The sequence below is a fragment of the Quercus robur genome, chromosome 10 (assembly GCF_932294415.1).
Source record: "Quercus robur chromosome 10, dhQueRobu3.1, whole genome shotgun sequence".
Taxonomy (NCBI): Eukaryota; Viridiplantae; Streptophyta; class Magnoliopsida; order Fagales; family Fagaceae; genus Quercus; species Quercus robur.
In genome coordinates, this window is record NC_065543.1 from 206558 (window position 1) to 225427 (window position 18870).

At 38.4% G+C, this 18870-nt stretch overlaps 1 protein-coding gene across 2 annotated transcripts; it reads right to left on the reverse strand.

The window, feature by feature from the left end:
- Positions 1 to 14293: 14293 nt before the first annotated feature.
- Positions 14294 to 18208, reverse strand: LOC126702368 (inositol polyphosphate multikinase beta-like). 2 transcript variants are annotated; one of them, XM_050401062.1, is made up of 2 exons: positions 17019 to 18208; positions 14294 to 15577 (listed from the first exon to the last, which is right to left on the reverse strand). In XM_050401062.1, the coding sequence occupies exon 2, from the start codon at positions 15452 to 15454 to the stop codon at positions 14582 to 14584; it is 873 nt and encodes a 290-aa protein (XP_050257019.1). In that variant the 5' UTR covers positions 15455 to 15577; positions 17019 to 18208; the 3' UTR covers positions 14294 to 14581. The 2 variants fall into 2 exon arrangements, with proteins under 2 accessions (XP_050257019.1, XP_050257018.1); XM_050401061.1 differs by having other exon boundaries at positions 14294 to 15570; positions 17019 to 18207.
- Between the last annotated feature and the right edge of the window lie 662 nt (positions 18209 to 18870).

An 18870-nucleotide genomic window follows, 5' to 3' on the forward strand; every position in this document is an offset into this window, starting at 1 on the left:
ATTGAAGCTGATTCTGGCTTCCAGATGCTATCATCCCGTTGCTCTGTTAAGTGGCAAGCCACTTATAGCAATTTGGTCGAGTATGACCGGCGACTCCACAATGATGACAGAGATGCTGCTTCTTTTGTTTAGGCTTTTAAGAGTTAGCCTTCTTAGCCCTAGGGTTCTTAGCTTCCTTCTTATCTTGCTTAGGGGGTGCTCCTAAGATGAATTTACCTTTGTCTAAGTTCTCACTAGCTAAATCAGTTTTAACATCATTGTTCTCAATTTCAACATTATTGTTAGGAGGAATAAAAACAGTAGTACTAGTAGAAGCAGTATTAGAGGAAGAGAAATCATATCCTAAACCTGTTCAATCAGAAGCAGATTTCTGAAAACTGAGCATCTCATCAAGCTTTGCACTTGAAGTCCTTTCCAATTGAGCTCTGACTTGAAACAGCTCCGCTTCAAGCTTTTTGGTCTTCTCAGCCAAGAAATTGTTCTCGAACCTCAGTGCTCCAATAGTCTAATTAGCCTCATCAAATTTTATGGAAGGCTCCTCGCGGTCAAGTTCCACATCACTGAGCTTCTTGGTGGTTAGCCTATACAGTTTCTCATGCTTCTTAGAAAGCTTGTACAGTTTCTCATAGGCTGTATGGATGTCATCTTGATCATCCATTTTCTCAAACTTGGATTCCACCAATTCCTCTTCTTCAACCACATCTTCAACAATCCCATCAGTAGGATTAAAAGTGGCAGTGAAGGCATTCAAGAATCCGTCATCCTCATTGTCGGAATCATCCTCAGGCTCGGTGTCGCTCAAGGTAGCAGCAAGTGCCTTGCTCTTCCCAATGCTTTTGAGATAAGTAGGACAATCTTGTTTCATGTGACCAAAGCCTTGACACCCAAAGCACTTAGGTCTTGCGAGAACAGTGTACTGACCGCCATCCCTTGCATCCTTCTTCCCTTTGTCTTGGTTCTTGAACTGAGAAAAACTGGATTGCCTACGGTCCTTGTCAAAGCCCTTTCCATTGGCATTCTTCATAAACTTCTTGAATTGCCTAGTGATGTAGGACTGCATCTTAGAATCTTCATCATCTGAAGACTCATCTGTCTCACTGCTCTTGGCCTTCAGTGCCATGCTCTTACCTTTACCCGTCTTACCAATCCTTGCTAACCCTAGCTCATAGGTCTATAGATTACCAACTAGCTCTGTCAAAGGAATCTTGTCAATATCCTTTGATTCCTCAATTACGACGATCTTGGCATGGAATCTCTCGGTTAGAAATCTGAGCACTTTTCTCACAATCTTGGGTTCAAGAATGGTTTCCCCAAGATTGAATGCAGAGTTTACTATGTCCTTGAGCTTGGCATAGAACTCATCAAACGACTCATCCTCCTTCATCTTAATCTCTTCAAAGCTTGTAGTGAGTCTCTGTAGCTTTGAATCTTTGACAGCCTTGGTTCCCTCATAGGTTGTCTAGAGAATGATCCAAACCTCATTAGCAGTTTCAGTTGAGGATATCTTCTTAAACTCCTCATTAGTGACCGCACTGAATAAGGCATTCAATGCTTTGCTGTTGAAATTTACCGCCTTGATCTTGGCATCATCCCAGTCGGCTGGCACTTCCTTCGGCTTGGTTCAGCCTATCTCAACAGCTTGCCACATTTTCTCATCTAAAGACTGCAAGAAAGCTCTCATGCGTACTTTCCAGTATGCATAGTTAGTGCCATCAAATAAAGGAGGTATGATTAAAGACTGTCCTCTATCCATGACAAACAAGGGTCAATGGATCAACACAGCAAAGATTGAACCTTAATCAGAGTGTGCCTGCTCTGATACCACTTGATAGGCCAAAAACAAATTGACCCCTTGTGATGAATTAACCAATTAATTTAACCAAGTGAATTAATTAAGTTAATTAACATGCAAATGCATGATAGCACAAACAAATCACTAAATAACTAATTATGCAGCGGAAAATAAATAACACGGTGATTTGTTTACGAATGAGGAAAATCTAATGGCAAAAACCCCACCGGATGATTTTCAGGTTATCACTCCCAAAACTCCACTATTATCACAACAAGTGGTTACAAGTAAAGGAATCCAAAGTACCTTACCAACCTACAGTTGAATCCTTACCCCAATACCCAATTGGACTTGTTCTGTAGTGACAGTTCCTCCTTTTGATGCACGACTCCCAAGTACGTGACTAACCAATTGCGCGGATCCCAGTACGCGATTTCAATCACCAACTAAGAAGGTTGTTGGCTGCAAAATTCTTCAGTTCATCCACACGATGAAGATCAAGAAGATACTTGGTCACAAAACCCTACAAAGCACATACACAGCAACTTCTTCAAGAGAAAGAGATGAACTAAGGCAAGAACTTCGTCTCTAGTCACAATTTGCTTGAACAGAGTTTGCTCAATGCTTGTGCAACTTGTGAACTGTTTGACGGCCCTTAAAACAATCCTTTTATATGTCTAGGGTTAGGAGAAAATAAAGCCCAAAGACACATCTATGGATCCCAAGAAAAACATATCAGAAATTCTGTTTTTGTAAACCTCGACAGATAGAAGCTGTCGAGCATCTATCGAGCTAGCTGTCGAGCCACAGGGCTGAAACAACTTCTTAAACCTGGACACATGCTAGCTGTCGAGCTTTAGTAACTCTGCACTTTCAACTTGTTTTCTTGGACAAACTTGAAGGTTTCAACACTTAATCTTGAAACATGGTTTCTTGAAGTATTTAAACACATCCTAAATCTACCCAAATACAAGTAAAGTGCGTTTTGTCAAAGGATAAGCCAATTACATAAAATAGTGACATATGTTCCTAACAAGTGAATCACATATGTCCTAATAGGAAGGCTTGTTGCAAAAATTCAAATGAGTCACTATCGTATGTTTCCACTCCATCTTAACTCAACAATGGAGAAATGTTTCCATGGGCTCGTAAAAATGAGTCATGGAAATGGCATCTTCACCTTGGGCATCTTAATTTCAGTGGGCTTAAAGTATTATCTACATCAAGTATGGTGCATGGATTGCCTAGTATTGAAAAGCCAAAATATGTATGTGAGGTATGCATTATTGGCAAGCAACAAAGAAGTCCTTTTCCAAGTGGGAGATCATGGAAAGCACCTAAACCATTAGAGCTGGTGCACATGGATATTTATGGTCCATTTGATCCAGTTTCTATAGGAGGTAACAAATATTTCATCTCCTTTATTGATGATTTCAACTAAAAATTATAGGTTTATTTTATCAAAGAAAATTCTGCAACTTTCACTATATTTAAAAGTTTCAAGGCACATGTTGAAGTGGAAAGTGGTTATAAGATCAAAATACTTGGATCTAACAGAGGTGGTGAGTACACCTCAAATGAATTTCGAGACTATTGTAAGAAAAATGGCATCAAGCAACAATTTACAACTACATACACACCACAACAAAATGGCATTGCAAAGAGGAAAAATCAGACTTCCTTGATATGACAAGAACCATGCTTAAAGAAAAATGTTTGCCAAAGAATTTCTGGGTAGAAGCAGTGGCATGTATAGCCTATTTACTCAATTGATGCACTTCAAAAAATGTTGAGTACTACATGACACCGTAAAAGGCGTGAAATGGCTACAATCCAAATGTGTCACACTTAAGAATTTTAGGGTGTGTTGCATATGCTCAAGTGCCTGAGACTAAAAGAAAGAAGCCGGATGATCATGGGAAGAAGTGCATCTTCATTGGGTATAGTGAGGAGTCAAAAGCTTACAAACTCTACAATCCGCTTACCAACAAAGTAATGGTGAGTAGAGATGTTATTTTCAGTGAAGATGAGTCATGGGGATGGAATGATGACATTATAAGTAACGAGAAGCCACTTGAGTTAGAAGGGCAAGAAGAAGATGTGAATTATAAAGGTTCAAAGAGACCTTCCTCAACACCCCACCACTATTATAGCAAGGACCTACCCTACCCAAGTGACGAGGATGGTAGACTTTTTAATCATCGACTGCCCTTCTTCCTATAATGTAATTCTTGGACAACCAACCCTCAATCGCCTTAAGGCCGTAACTTCCACTTATTGCCTAAAAGTGAAATTTCCGACCCCCCACGGAACTGGAGAAATCATTGGGGACCAACTTTTGGCTCGAGAATGTTACCAAGCAGTCCTGGCGTCTAGGGAAAGTCACACTTGGATGGTAAAAGAAGAACCACCCAAACCTATGGAAGAGGCAGAAGATGTAGTGCTAGTGGAAGGGGACCCGTCCAAAACCACCAAAGTAGGAAATGAGCTTCAACAGACTTTGAAGGATGAATTGGTGAAATTTTTGAAAAAGAACTTGGATGTCTTTGCATGGAGCCATAAGGACATGCCGGGAATTGACAGATGAGTGATAAAGCATAGTCTTAACGTCGACCTAACAAAGAAGCCCGTCCAACAGAAGAGACAAGTGTTTACTCTAGAGTGGAACAAAGTAGTCATGGAAGAAGTGGAAAAACTTTTAACTACTGGATTCACTAGAGAAGTCTACTATCCAAAGTGGCTTGCAAACATGGTTATGGTAAAGAAGTCCAATGGAAAGTGGAGAATGTGTGTGGACCGATTTGAACAATGCATGCCCCAAAGATAGTTTTCCCCTTCCCAGAATTGACCAACTTGTTAATTCAACAGCTGGCCATGAACTACTAACCTTCATGGATGCTTTTTCAAGTTATAACCAAATCCTAATGAAGGAAGAAGATCAGGAGAAAACTACATTCATCACTAGCCAGGGCCTATATTGCTACAAAGTCATGCCGTTCAGATTGAAGAACGCAGGAGCCACCTATCAAAGATTGGTGAATCAGATGTTCAATAAGCAAATCGGAAGGAATATGGAAGTCTATGTAGACGATATGCTCCCAAAAATCAGGGAAGCTAAAACCCATCTTACAGACCTTCAAGAGGCATTTGACACTTTGAGAAGGTATAAGATGAAGCTTAACCCTGCCAAGTGCCTCTTTGGAGTTTCATTAGGAAAATTCCTAGGCTTCATGGTGTCTCAGCGAGGAATTAAGGCGAACCTAGAAAAGGTCAAAGCCATACTCAACATGGCTTCTCCCAAGACAGTTAAAGAGGTGCAAAGACTGACGGGGCAAGTAGCAACATTAAACAGGCTTTTTAGTGGATGAACGAGTGTGAGGCAGCCTTTTAGAGCCTCAAGGAGTATCTGGCCAAGCCTCCGTTGCTAATACCGTCAGTTGAAGGAGAAGATTTGTTTTTATACTTGGTTGTATCACCAATGGCCGTCAGTTCTGCTCTGATCCGCAAGGAATCCAAGATACAAAAGCCAGTGTATTACACTAGTCAGGCTTTTCAGGGTATAAAAGCAAAGTATCCATGCATGGAGAAGATGGCCTTCTCGTTAATCGTGGCTTTGAGAAAGCTTTGTCCATACTTCCAAGCTCATACCATTATAGTTATGATAAACCGACCAATCCGAAAAGTAATGAGCAAACCAGATGCTGCAGGTCATATGGTCCAGTGGGTAGTTAAGCTAAGCCAGTTTTACATTGAGTACATGCTAAGAACAACAATCAAAGTGCAAGCTTTAGCAGATTTCATTGCGGAATTCACTCTTCCAGACCCTGATCAGGAAGCAAAGTATTGGACAGCTTTCTCAGATGGCTCGTCTGTAATAGGACTCGAAGGCGTCGGTGTTATAATGACGTTGCTAGAGAATGACATCCTTATATATGGGGTTCAACTCCGGTTTCTAGCAACGAACAATGAGGCAGAGTATGAGGTAGTCCTTGCCAACTTAAGGGTTGCAAAAGCCTTGGGATTCAAGAATTTAAGATTGAAGTTTGATTCTAAGCTGATTATTGGGCAAATAACCAACGAGTATGAAGCAAAGGAGGAAGGATGAAGAAATACCTGCAGTTGACAAGCCAACTCATTAACGAATTTGATAACGTTAAACTTAAGCTCCAAGGGAAGAAAATTTAGCTGTTGACGAGGTAGTTAGACTTGCCTCAACCGAAAATGCTTCAGCAACGAAAGGCTTGCTCATGGAGGTTCAAACAATCCCTAGTATTGATGAACTACAGGCCCTCTTAATTGAACAACCAAGTAAATGGATGGAACCAATTATATCCTACATCAGAGACAATCAGCTCCCATCTGACTCGTCAGAGGCAAAGAAGGTCAGAATCCAAGTAGCAAGGTTCACTGTTTTGAATGGGGAGCTTTACAAAAGAGGATTCTTGATGCCATACCTAAAATGCTTGGCCCCTAACGAGGCGATATATGTGCTAAGAGAAATACATGAAGGCATCTATGGTAATCACTCTGGACCTCAATTTCTGGTAGGAAAGACGATTAGGGCGGGCTACTTTTGGCCAACTATGCAAAAGGATGCAGCTGATCTTGTGAAGAAATGTGATAAATGTTAGCGGTTCGGCAATAGGCAGCATATATTTAGGGAATTACTGATGAGCATATCCTCACCTTAGCCATTTTCTACATGGGGAATAGACATCATCGACCCATTCCCTTTGGGCAAAAGGCAAGTGAACTTTCTACTCGTAGCCATTGACTACTTCACCAAATGGGTTGAAGCAGAGCCACTAGCAGTAATCACTGAAGACAAGATACAGACCTTCGTTTGGAAGAACATCGTCTGTAGATTTAGGATCCCTAGAATGATCATATCTGATAATGGTCGTTAGTTTGATAGTAAAAAATTCAAGGAGTTTTGCGTTGAGCTAGGGATACAAAATCACTATTCGTCACCTGGGCATCCACAAGCTAATGGGCAAACAGAAGTAACAAATCATACTCTGCTTAAACTCATCAAAGTACAACTTGAGGGGTCAAAGGGTGCATGGCTTGAAGAGTTACCTGGGGTATTATGGGCTTACAGGACAATAGTGAGAACACCAACAGGAGAAACTCCATTCAAGTTGGCCTTCAGCACTGAAGCAATTATCCCAGCCGAAATAGAAGTCACCAGTCTTAGGCAAGCTCATTACAATGAAGGTACAAACAATGACGAACTGGGCTCAGCTTGGATTGTTTGGCTGAAGTCAAAGAAGGGGCAACCTTGAGAATGGCTCAGTACCAACAAAAAATGCAGAAGTACTATAATCAAAGGGTAAAACTCAGAAGGTTTAACCCTAATGACATGGTGCTGCGAAAAGTCTCCCAAGCTACTAGGGATCCAACTCAAGGTAAGTTGGGGCCCACTTGGAAGACCCATACAAGGTTGTCCGTTACTCCAGACAAGGAAGCTATTATTTGAAGGACTTGGAAGGTAACCCACTTCCTCGTCCTTGGAACGTGGAGCATCTCAAGAAGTACTATCAATAAAAGCTACTGCTTGGACTAATAAGCTCTGTTTGAAAGAGCACCTCGCCTAACGACACCTCAGATAAGCGAGATTTAATTGTTTTTTCTAAGTATCTCTTTTCCTTTAAGTATTTTGTTAAAGCTATTTTCAGTTTGTTGTTTTCCTTGTAATTCCCTCGTATATGAGGAATGCATGAAATAATAAGGCTTGTTCAGCCATCCTTTTTTTTAATAAATTTTGACAAAATATCAAAACTGAAGTTCAATGACGAAAGGAAAGTAACTGAAATCTAGCAACAAATCACAAACGAGAATGACAAAAGCTCGAATGACGAGTGAAACTCGTAAAGTGTGGTAAAAACTCAAAAGGGGTTAAAATCACAAAATATGGTAAAGACTCAAATGACAAGTTAAAATCATAAATGTGTGTAAAAACTTACAAGATAAGTTAAAATCACAAGCTAAAATCACAAACGTGGTAAAAAACTCACAGGATGAGTTAAAACTACAACAAATGGTAAAAACTCCAAATGATGAGTTGGAAATCATAGACGTGGTAATGACTCTAACAATGAGCTGAAATCACATGGTAAAAAGTCAAATGACGAGTTAAATTATTAAGTAGGGTAGTAAAAGAGCAAGCATGAATCATAAGAACTTCGAAGTTCTAAACAAGATAAATGCATTGTTTCTCAAACAAAAGCCTCAAAACAGGAGGCACCCATTGTTTCCAAATTTCAAGCTGATGAGAATGCAAATTGTCATATTTTTCTCCCTTAATATTCAGTCTTTTATACTTATTTGGTGCCTAAATGTACTCATTATTCTTATATTTTGATTTAGGATGCAAATGGAGGCATTAAGTGCAAAACGTAGTTAATTGGGTGATTCTTTACAGCTTTGACATTGCTTCATAATCTGGGCATAACTCTCTCATCCAAGCTTCGATTGAGATGATTCAAGATGCTATGGAACACCAAGACAAAGCTCTACAAATTTCACGTTTTGAGTTTTGAGAGATACGGGCCGAATTAAGGTCGAAATCGGGCTTGAAGTTGCTGCACCTGCATTGTTGACGTTCTGGAATGTTCCTTTGCCTAAAATTCTAACACCTGATGCGGTTTATTTTCAGAAGCTTCCAGATCTGGTGCACAAAAATTCCAGCTGGAAAACACCACTTTCCTAGTTATATTAGGACTTTGTTTTATTTTTAATATTTTTCCTTAATTAGACAGATTTGTATATTATTATTTAGAATATTTTTAGGAGATTTTGTAGGCTTGGGAAAGGGGGAATTAACATGTAAAAGAAGGGAGGAGAAATCAGATTGGAAAGAGACGCCTCTCTCTCCCCTCTTCTCTAACTTCTCCTTTGAGTTTTCATCATGACCCTGCTTGGCTAAACTTTTATTTTTGGTCGAAGGAAACTGAAGCCTCAGAATCAATAAAACTATGAGATCTAATTTGTTTTTATTGTTCAATTTATGCTTTGAATATCGGATGTTCTTCTGTGCCTATTTTCATGATTGTCTCGTTTAATTACTAGGAGGCCTACTAGTTTATTATTCGTTGCAATCTACTGCTAGGTTAGATATCAAATCCATAATTGTTTGATCTCTCTAATTTGTGAAGCAACCAAGATTTAATGATTTGCTACGTTAGAAATTATTAGATTTTAGGAAGAATGCTCGACTAAATTAAATGCAACCGCTTGTGCTTGTGTTGTTTAGCTTCATCGATCTCTCTAATTCTTAAGGCTGCTACTAGATTAAACCTTTAGCGCTTGTCTTAGGTTGTTTAGTAGTTAGGGTTAATTAGATCGCTTGTTTTCTAATTAACTGCGACTAAGGAGAGATAGGAAAATAATTCCAACGGTGAATATTCAAAGTGTGAATTAATATATACTTGCATCGATGATCAGTTATAATATTTCGATGGTGGATGTTGACTTAGACCAAGGTTTGTTCTTTTGATTGATTTCGATACTTTAATTTGAATTGTTCCTTAGTTTTTCTTTTCTTCTTAAAATTATTTTCATTATACTCAAACCCCCCCCCCCCCCTCCTTGTTCACGTAGTATAAAACTAGGCTAGATACTCTCCGTGGGAACGATCCTTACTCACACTACTACATATATTTTTAGGAGTATAAGTTTTATTTTTGCTTGCCTGCGACAGCACACCACAAGCCTCAAAATAGGAGGCATCCATTGTCTTTAAAATGGAACAAAAAAAAAATTACTAAAATTTTTTATTCAAGGAACACTGACGATCTCCTCAACATAGTCCGCCTTTATCTGAGCCTCGTCATTAGCTCCTCCTGTAGCAACACCCTCTCCTTCAACAACCTCGGTAGCTACAACAATGGTTTCACCTTCTTTCTCATTGCTCTCCTTCAACAACCTCGGTAGCTAAACAATGGTTTCACCTTCTTTCTCATTGGCCTTGGTCGACTGGTCCATAGCTTCAATCAGATCCTTCCTCAACCTTGAACTTTCGGCCTCAATGGAATTGTTAGGACATATGTGTTTCACATGTTAAGAACATATGTCATGATTTTATGTAATTGGCTTATCCTTTGACAAAACACACTTTACTTGTATTTGGGTAGATTTAGGATGTCTTTAAATACTTCAAGAAACCTTGTTTCAAGATCAAGTATTGAAGTCTTCAAGTCTGTTCAAGAAAACAAGTTCAGAGTGCAAAATCATTAAAGCTCGACAGCTGCATCTATCAAGCTTAAGGAAGCTGTTCTACATTCAATGTGCTCGACACCTGATAGACAGCTGCTCAACACCTGCTATCTGTTGAGGTTTAAGATTTTCAGAATTTCAATCTGATTTTCTTCGGTTCCGTGAATGTGTCTTTGGGCATTCTTTTCTCCTAATCCTAGACATATAAAAGGATCAGTTTAAGGGCCGTCAAAGTGTTCACAAGTTGCACAAGTTTTGAGCAAACTTTGTTCAAGCAAATTGTGACCGGAGACGAAGTTCTTGCCCTAGTTCATCTCTTTCTCTTGAAGAAGTTGTTGTGTATGTGCATCGTAGGGTTTTGTGACCAAGCATCTTCTTGATCTTCATCGTGTGGATGAACTAAAGAACTTTGCAACCAACAACCTTCTTAGTTGGTGATTGAAGTCGCGTACTGGGATCTGCGCAATTGGTTAGTCACGTACTGGGAGTCGTGCATCTGAAAGGGGAACTGTCACTACAGAACAAGTCCAATTAGGTATTGGGGTAAGGGTTCAACTGTAGGTTGGTAAGGTACTTGGATTCCTTTACTTGTAACCGCTTGTTGTGATAATAGTGGAGTTTCGGGAGTGGTGACCTGAAAATCACCCGGTGGCGTTTTTGCCGTTAGGTTTTCCCCATTCGTAAACAAATTATCGTGTTATTTATTTTCCGCTGCATATTTAGTTTATTAGTGATTTGTTTGTGCTACCACGCGTTTGCATGATAAATTGATTAATTAATAACTTGACTAATTAATTAATTAAATTCTATCACAAGGGGTCATTCAGTTTATGGCTTATCAGGAATCAACCTTGGAGTTGGCCACTACTACCTTCTCCTTGCTACTCAAGTAGTTCAACGTTAAGTGGAGGGACTCACCAAGAACTTGGAAAAAATAAAAGGGTTAGTAATTTTTAATAGGTATAACTACTTGACAAGTGATGAAGAAACGTTGAACGAAGTACCTACACTAGTTTGTGAATATGAGGGCTAACCAATTCATGAGAAGAGATAGATGAGAGACCCTTAAGCTCATCGTCAGTAATGGCTTTATGAGCTCGTCCAAGGGCGGTAGCAAGGTCGTCCCAAACACTCTTGCCAACCTTGGCCTTCCTTTTAAAGCGTGCGGTCGAAAGGCTGAAGGTCCTCATCTCGAGGGAAGGAGTAGGAGAAAAAGGAGTACGAAAAAGTGACTGGATGGCAGGAGTTTCGTCTTTCCCTTCATCCAGTTTGCGTTTCTTTGATCCAGGAGTAATGAGAGACAAAGGTTCATTCTTCAAGTTCTTAACACAGGCATACTTGTCTTTGCTGTACCTAGTGGCCATTTCTGCAAAGAGAATGTTAGTAGGCTGAAAATCTATAAGGTAAGACAAGAAAGAACTAAAAACCTACTCTTCTCTTCCTAGGCAATTTTCTTCAAAACGTATGCAGAAAGCTCGGGTCTAAGACAGCACTCATACAGACAACGAGGGTCAACCAGCTCATTGAAATCGTCAACTATGAGGGCAAACTCAAGGGCTGCCTTAATTCGTCCTTGGTAGTGTTCCTCCAACAAAGGACGATCAGCAACTGCAAAAGAGGGGACAAAAAAGAGATCAGAAAAGTAGTACAACTTAAAACAATCTGTTTAATGAAGAGGAAGAGAGAGACGCACCAAGAGAAGGGATTTCTCATTTCCTTAGCAATCACGGGACCTCACCCCATAAGTCATCAAACATGGTTTCCCATCCAGATCTAGAAATGAAGAAATATCGTGACTTCTAGTTACGAAAGGAAGTAAGGAAGCTACAGACGATTCTGGACTCCCTATTCCAAGGTAGAAGTTCAAAATACCCATAATGGGTGGAAGGCTTCAAATGATATAGGTAAAGAAACTCATTCAGGGTAATCATGTCCCCATCATGGACAAACACCCAGATCGACATACAACCAATGATCGTCCTCCATGCATTAGGGACGAGCTGACTAGATGCAACATTTATAGCAAAAAGGAGCTACATAATAAAAGGATGAACTGGAAAACAAAGGCCACATGAAAAAGTAGCTTCGTAAAAACTCACCTTGCCATGGGCAAAGGTGCATGCTTTCTCATTAGGACGAGGTAATCTTATAGATACCCCCTCAGGGAATTGAAACCTCTTACGGATAGAGTTCAAATGCCTCATCTCTAAAAGGCAAGACTCAGAGAGAGCATGAAAGGGGATTGAAGACGAAGGAATTTTTGAGGAAGATGAGGGTTTTGAAGACGATGACAATTTTGACACTATGATTTCAAAATCTTTGTCAAAGGACTCACCACTTGACGATAAACCAGTTTCTAACTCACTGGACCTAATGTCGCTATCCCTGTACTTTATGGCAATCATCTCTAGATGATGGGCGATTAGAGAACGACGAAGCAAAGGGTAAAGGCCAATCAAAATAGGCCTGAAAGCCCCACAATTTCAGGGAACAAACCCACTTGGGGACGGTGTCCACCAGAAGACTCAAGAAACACTCCGAACCTAGCAAAGAAGAATGAAACAAAGGGAGTCTCCTTCCTAATAAAATCAAAATCAACCATTAAGAGAGAAAAAGGAGTCTTACTGAGTGCCCTTATCCACTAAGTGTTTTCTGTGATACAGGTTTTACAGGTCATCCATCAACTAACGAGGAACATACTGATGAGGCAAATTCCTGTTTCATTAGTCCTATACAATAACTTCTAAATATATGGGAGGTTTTTTCTCAATTAAATTATTCAGTTATCAAATGGGAAGTTTGATTTTAACCATTTCACAAAAATCAGAGGTTCCAAAATAAGAATGCAACCAGGAAAAAAATATGTTTTTGACAAAATCTTACCTTTGACAAGGAGGCTTGAATGGAGTCCTGAATTTCCTTAGTTATTGAAGAAAGAATACATCTTTCCTTTGAATTTTGAAGCTCTTGTGAAGCTCTTTCTATGTCTATGACTGCTCATGGAGTTCACTACTGCATTTGAAGTAGATTATGTTGTAAGAATTGCGTTGCTTTAAAGAAAGATTTTCTCAATTCACTTGGGAGCCTGTCTGGGACGCCTAAATGTCCTCGTGCTTGAAATACCAAGATAATTCAAGGCTGTTATTGCTCCTTATCTTGCAGGTCGGTGATGGAAAATCCTATAAACATTTTCAAGTCTTTGAAAATCATTACAATCTTATTTATAATTCATGAACCTACAATCTTCCTTGGCATTACAGGATAGCAAATACACACATCACAGGCCTTTAGCATAACCTGGAGAGGAGAAGCAATAAGACTACTGGTCTAATCAAAACTACGGCAGCAAAGGGACATCTCAATTTATACAACTATTAGTTTATTTTATAAATTTAAAAAAAATAGAAAAAGATATGCCGTCAATTATTAGAGAATCTATTATTAAATATAGGGATTAGGGACGTCACTGACATAAACTTAAGCCTTGCCATCTCGTGTATATGTGGAATTCTTGAAATGATTACCAGAACAGTTTTTTTTTTTTCTTTTCTTTTTTCTTTTTTCCTTTTTCTTTTGAGATACAGAAGAGTTCAATATTGAGGATACAAGATTTGTGCGACTAAAAATTCTTCCATCGCAAGTCTATCAGATCCCTTAATATTGAAAAATAGTAAGGCCTATTTTGCTATCCTCAATTATCTTTAGCTGCTGCAAGGCTATAGAATCATATTAATTTAACCAACCATAAGCCAAGATCTATGCTGCTCAGGACTTTTTGAAAAGTCCAGCACTCTGGAATGTAGAGAACTTTTGAAACATTTGAACTAATGAGAATCTTCATTACACTATACTTAAAAGTTAAAACAACATAACCCAGTTTCAGTAACTGTGGTACAAAGCAAAACCTGTTTAAGAACAGCATCCAAGCATGCAGAAGGGAAGATCTCATTACTGCAGGAAAATTCCTTAGAAAAAGGGTACAACATTATGGCATCCAATGATTTCCAAGCATCCGCTCCCTCTGGACCATGGGTCTGTGCCCTCAGAATTTTAAGATGCTTGCACAAGAAATTCGCTGCTTAGAGGGTCCAAAATTAGCTGCTTTCCATTTTTCCTTTGATTGCAAGTCTCACAGCAGCCCAAACACCATTTTTTCCCCTCTTAGCTGTTAGCACTATTGGTAATAATGGCTACAATCCAAATGCAAGGATGGGCCATTAGATACTACGTAGTAAACAACATAGTGGGGGAACATAACTAGAAAAATTAAGTAATAGTATTCAGTAAGCGCCACAAATCAATATTCAATGGTTATGCATTTCAAGATATATAAACTTAGAAGGGCAACAACAGCATTGAGGAAACTTCTTGAACAGTCATTCACAGAAACAGCCTCAACAATGTCAATAAAATTTTAGTTCCAAATAAAGTGGAAAGTAATACAATTCTAAACAGTACTTTAGATTTCAACATCCAGGGGGAAGCTACAGGCCAATCAGTGAGGTGAGGAAGCCTATATTTAAGACATCCTGTTCAATTATCAGTGTCACAATTGGTATAAAAGTAGTTCTTTCAAGGGTCTTGCAGAGAAGCTTTAGCTGTATGCACGTCTGAGCAGGTCAGAATCTCTGAGATAAACTTTATCAAAGAGCAGAGCCCACCCAAGAAGTTATGATCAATAATACCCTTGCCTTCCACGACATGTGCAAAATCAACAAGTTTAACTTCAGCACCGGAACTCATTTCTTTCACTACTGATTCCTTCTCACACACCATAAGAACTGAACAAGAATAGAAATGAAAAATCGTTTGATGCTCAAACCATTCTTTGAGCTCCAGCAGTTGTGCCAAAATTCCCCCAGAACCACCATAAATAGTTGATGCAAAAGTACAATCAGGGTCCACACCTGCAAATGAGTTAGAAGAAATAAACCGCCTCAGGACTAACCTAACATCCTCCGCAGTAAATTTATGGATAAGCTTCCTATCAGGCTTCCAGAACCCTGATCCTTCACTCTCATATATCTGCAAACCATCTATCCTAAACCCCAGTGCAAGGCTCGATCTTTTTGTGTCTTTCATAAAGCACTTTTGGATATAGTCCTCTGATGCTTGAGGGTACCATGTTCTGGATCCTATCTTAATGTCTATGATAGATGGATTGAGGCGACCGGAGAATATATCTTGCAACACAAGATGAGGTTGCTTCCCAGACCCATTGGATGCCTCTATAAGCTGAGTGCCATGAAAAGTAGGAAAGAATCTGCGGATGTGATTTGGAATGTTAGTGTTGGAAGAGAACGATGTATAGAAAAATACTTCTTTGGACCCACGATCATCACTTTGAAGAGGCTTGTAGAAGTTCCCTGAATCATCTACCAAAGGACCAAGCTTTCCATCACCTGCCTGGTGGCCCGCAACCTGATGATTTGGGACCTTAAGCATGGTACAGAGTATAAGAACCCCACAGCAAAGTCACTGTTGATTCTTTTCAACTTTATTTGTCTTGTGTAGATACTGCTCTATCAGATGCAACTGAATATAAAAGAAACAAGTGCCTCCTACAGACTTGAATGGATAATCCACTGTTAAACACTTTATGAACAAAAAAAAAAAAAAAAAAAAAAAAAATGAAGACTGCATAATAAAATAAGGCAATGGTCTCCACATTAAACAAGCAATAAAATTGTGACCACCATTTTAGAACGGACTTCATTGATGGAAACAAGATATCAACAATTATAAACCCTTCCAAGCATCCACCAAACCCCTCGCCAAGAAAAATCAGAGAAAAAAAATTACGAATCAACCTTTTTATTCTTTTTTCCGCAAAGAAAAATAAATCTTCGAGTTATGAAAAATAACTTCAAGGATACAAGAAAAGAAATTGAATAACCATTAGAATTAAGCACTCTTATATTCTGATTCTCAAGAAGTGATCAACACAGATAATTTATTCTTAAGACACCATCAATTAAATGTTTCAAATGTTTTAGACAGTCCCTGAATGCATTATCACCTCAAATTCTGCATTGAGGAACTCTGACCTAATAACTTTACTCGTTATTTTAAATAAATAAATAAAAATACAGGTACTATATAAGATTGCTCATGCATGATTGGCATATAAACTGGTAAATGGTCCAACAGAAATGATGTTGTGATATTCTAGCATTTCTTCCTTAACCTAGGAGAAAAATTTTCATATTCATAAGATATCTATATAAAGATATCTTAATAATGAGATCACTCCAAATCCAAATCAACAAAAAACTCTTAAGGAAGTTGAGCTGTGTATTATTGTTCAAAAACAAAAGAAAACATGCAAGAGTATTCATGCTATCCAAATTCCAAAGAAACAAAATTTTAATAGCTATTCCAAACGTGAAGCATGTTTGGTTTGGACACTTCAATGATTTAATAGGTATTCCAAGCGTATTCATGCTATCCAAGTTCAATCTCACCCACTATTTATATAGTCTTCCCCTTCGGAGAAATACAATATGTGGGCATAATACCACAATGGTTGGCAAGAAAAAGTATGGTTCTTCTTGCAAACAAGACAGGTATGATATAATGTAGCCCACTGATATGATATAATACTATGAATATAATTTTCAGGCAAAGAACTAAGGAAGTCAACAATATACATCATGATATATTTAGTATTTACAATACATTGACAATTGCATATAGTTAGAGAATGGATGGCGTGCATACCCAAATCATATTTTTACCATATTTTATGATTTTTCATCTTTTGACTCATTAAAACAACAAAATGCTTTAAATTGTGGAGCAAAAACATTTATAGTAATATTAATCATAATCAAAACAAGAGGATTATCCATCCCACTCATATGATAAACCTCAATCAAGCAGAGAGAGAGAGAGAGAGAGAGAGAGATGGTGTTACTGGTATCCGGCAGTGGCAATTTGAAGCAATAAGAAACGCCAAAACTTATTCTAAGAAAGGGAAAGAACCGTAAAGAAAAATCTAAAAATGTACCTTTTTCAATCGGCTCTAAGCAGAGATCAACTTCGAAGGATCCGTTCTCAAAAGAAGAAAGGAAGCTGGATGTTATTATCGAATCAGAATTTGTAGTGGAGCCGCGAAGGTTCGGTGGCGAGAGAGGGTAGAAGGCTTAGTTTAGAGGAAGAGCACGTTGAAGGAGCGCTTCGGCCTTTGGCTAAGCTTGAAAGACAGCAGACAGGGAATCGAGTACCTTTTTTTCTTTTCGTTTTTGTTTTGTTTTTTTTTTTTTTTTTTTTTAAAAGGGAATTGAGTACTTTGAATATAGTATTTGGATATTCATTATTCAAAACGAAAAAGAGAATAAATTTAGTCAGGATCTAGCGTAAAATGTGTGTTTTACGCCGGACTGACCTGCCACATTACCAACCTCTCTATTTTTTTTGTTTTTCAGCCAAAAAGATTAAGCTTTGACCTCTCTCCCTCTCTTTCTCTTCTTTCCCCACCTGATCTTTCCATCTCTAAATCAAACCTATGATCTCCATGACCGAATCTTTCTCTTCTTTCCCCACCTGATCTTTCCATCTCTAAATCAAACCTATGATCTCCATGACCGAAGCTTCAAAGCTCAACACAAGCCACCAACACCATTTCCATGGCCGAAACTCCATGGTTCAACCAATAGCTGCCGCCGCGAGCCAACGTTGGGATGGCCTTATTTTCCCTCGACTTCACTCTTTATCTCTATTTCTCTTTATCTTTTTATTTTTTTGCTATCGTTCTTTGATTTATGGCCGAAAGTTTCTATTTTTATTGCCTGCCTGTTTGTGGGTTTGGGAATTTGGTTTCTTTTTGGGGTTTAATGATTTGGAAAAAGAAAGGATTTTGATTTGGGTTTGGGGGTGTAAGAAAGAAAGGATTTTTGTTCCAAGTTTTAGGTGTTCAAAAGGTTGGATTTTTGGCTTGGGTGTGGCTATGTTTTTGCGTTAGGATTTTGGGTTTTCTATGGCTAGATGTGTGTGTGTTGTGTTTTATGTAATGCTTGTGAAGTGTGAACACGAGTAAAATCATCATATGAACACAGCACACACAACGGTGGCTCGCCACAACAACTATTGGTTGAACCATGGAGTTTCAACCATGGCAGTGGTGTTGGTGGCTTGTGTTGAGCTTAGAAGCTCTGGCCATGGAGGTCGTGGGTTTGATTCAGAGATGGAGAGACCAAGTGAGGAGAGAAGAGAAAGAGAGGGAGAGAGGCTTAAGGCTTAATCTTTTTTGCTATAAAAAAAAAAAAAAAAAAATTTGGTGACGTGGAAGATTAGGATTAGTTGGCGTAAAACACATGTTTTACGCCAACTCCTAACCTAATTTATCCTCAAACGAAAATACCACTTTCATATCATCCCTACCTTTTGAAGTTACCATCAGTTTAGTTCCTATATTTTAGTAACAAGTCAATTTAGTCTATATTATTACTTATATTCAACTTACCAACTTTTCCTAAAAAAAAAACTTACCAACTCAACATTTTAATAATTAAAAAGGCCACATTAGAAAAAATAAAATAAAAACCCACAACTATGAACTGATTTTTTTAATGGAAGAAATAAAAATGAAAGAAAATAGTAAATTATAAGTTATTTTCTTTCATTTTTCTTGCATTTTTCTTGCAATCCAAACATTTTACAAAAAATATACACAATTTTGTATATTCAACGTATATAATTTTTCAAAGGATGTAACCAATTCAATTCATTCAAGATATACATTTTTTTTGAAAAATTGAGGACATTGTATATACAAAAATAAGTACAGTATTTGAAAAATTGTATGTTGAATATAAAGAAATATGTAAATAATTTTAAAAATGTATATGTTGCCCCTTTTC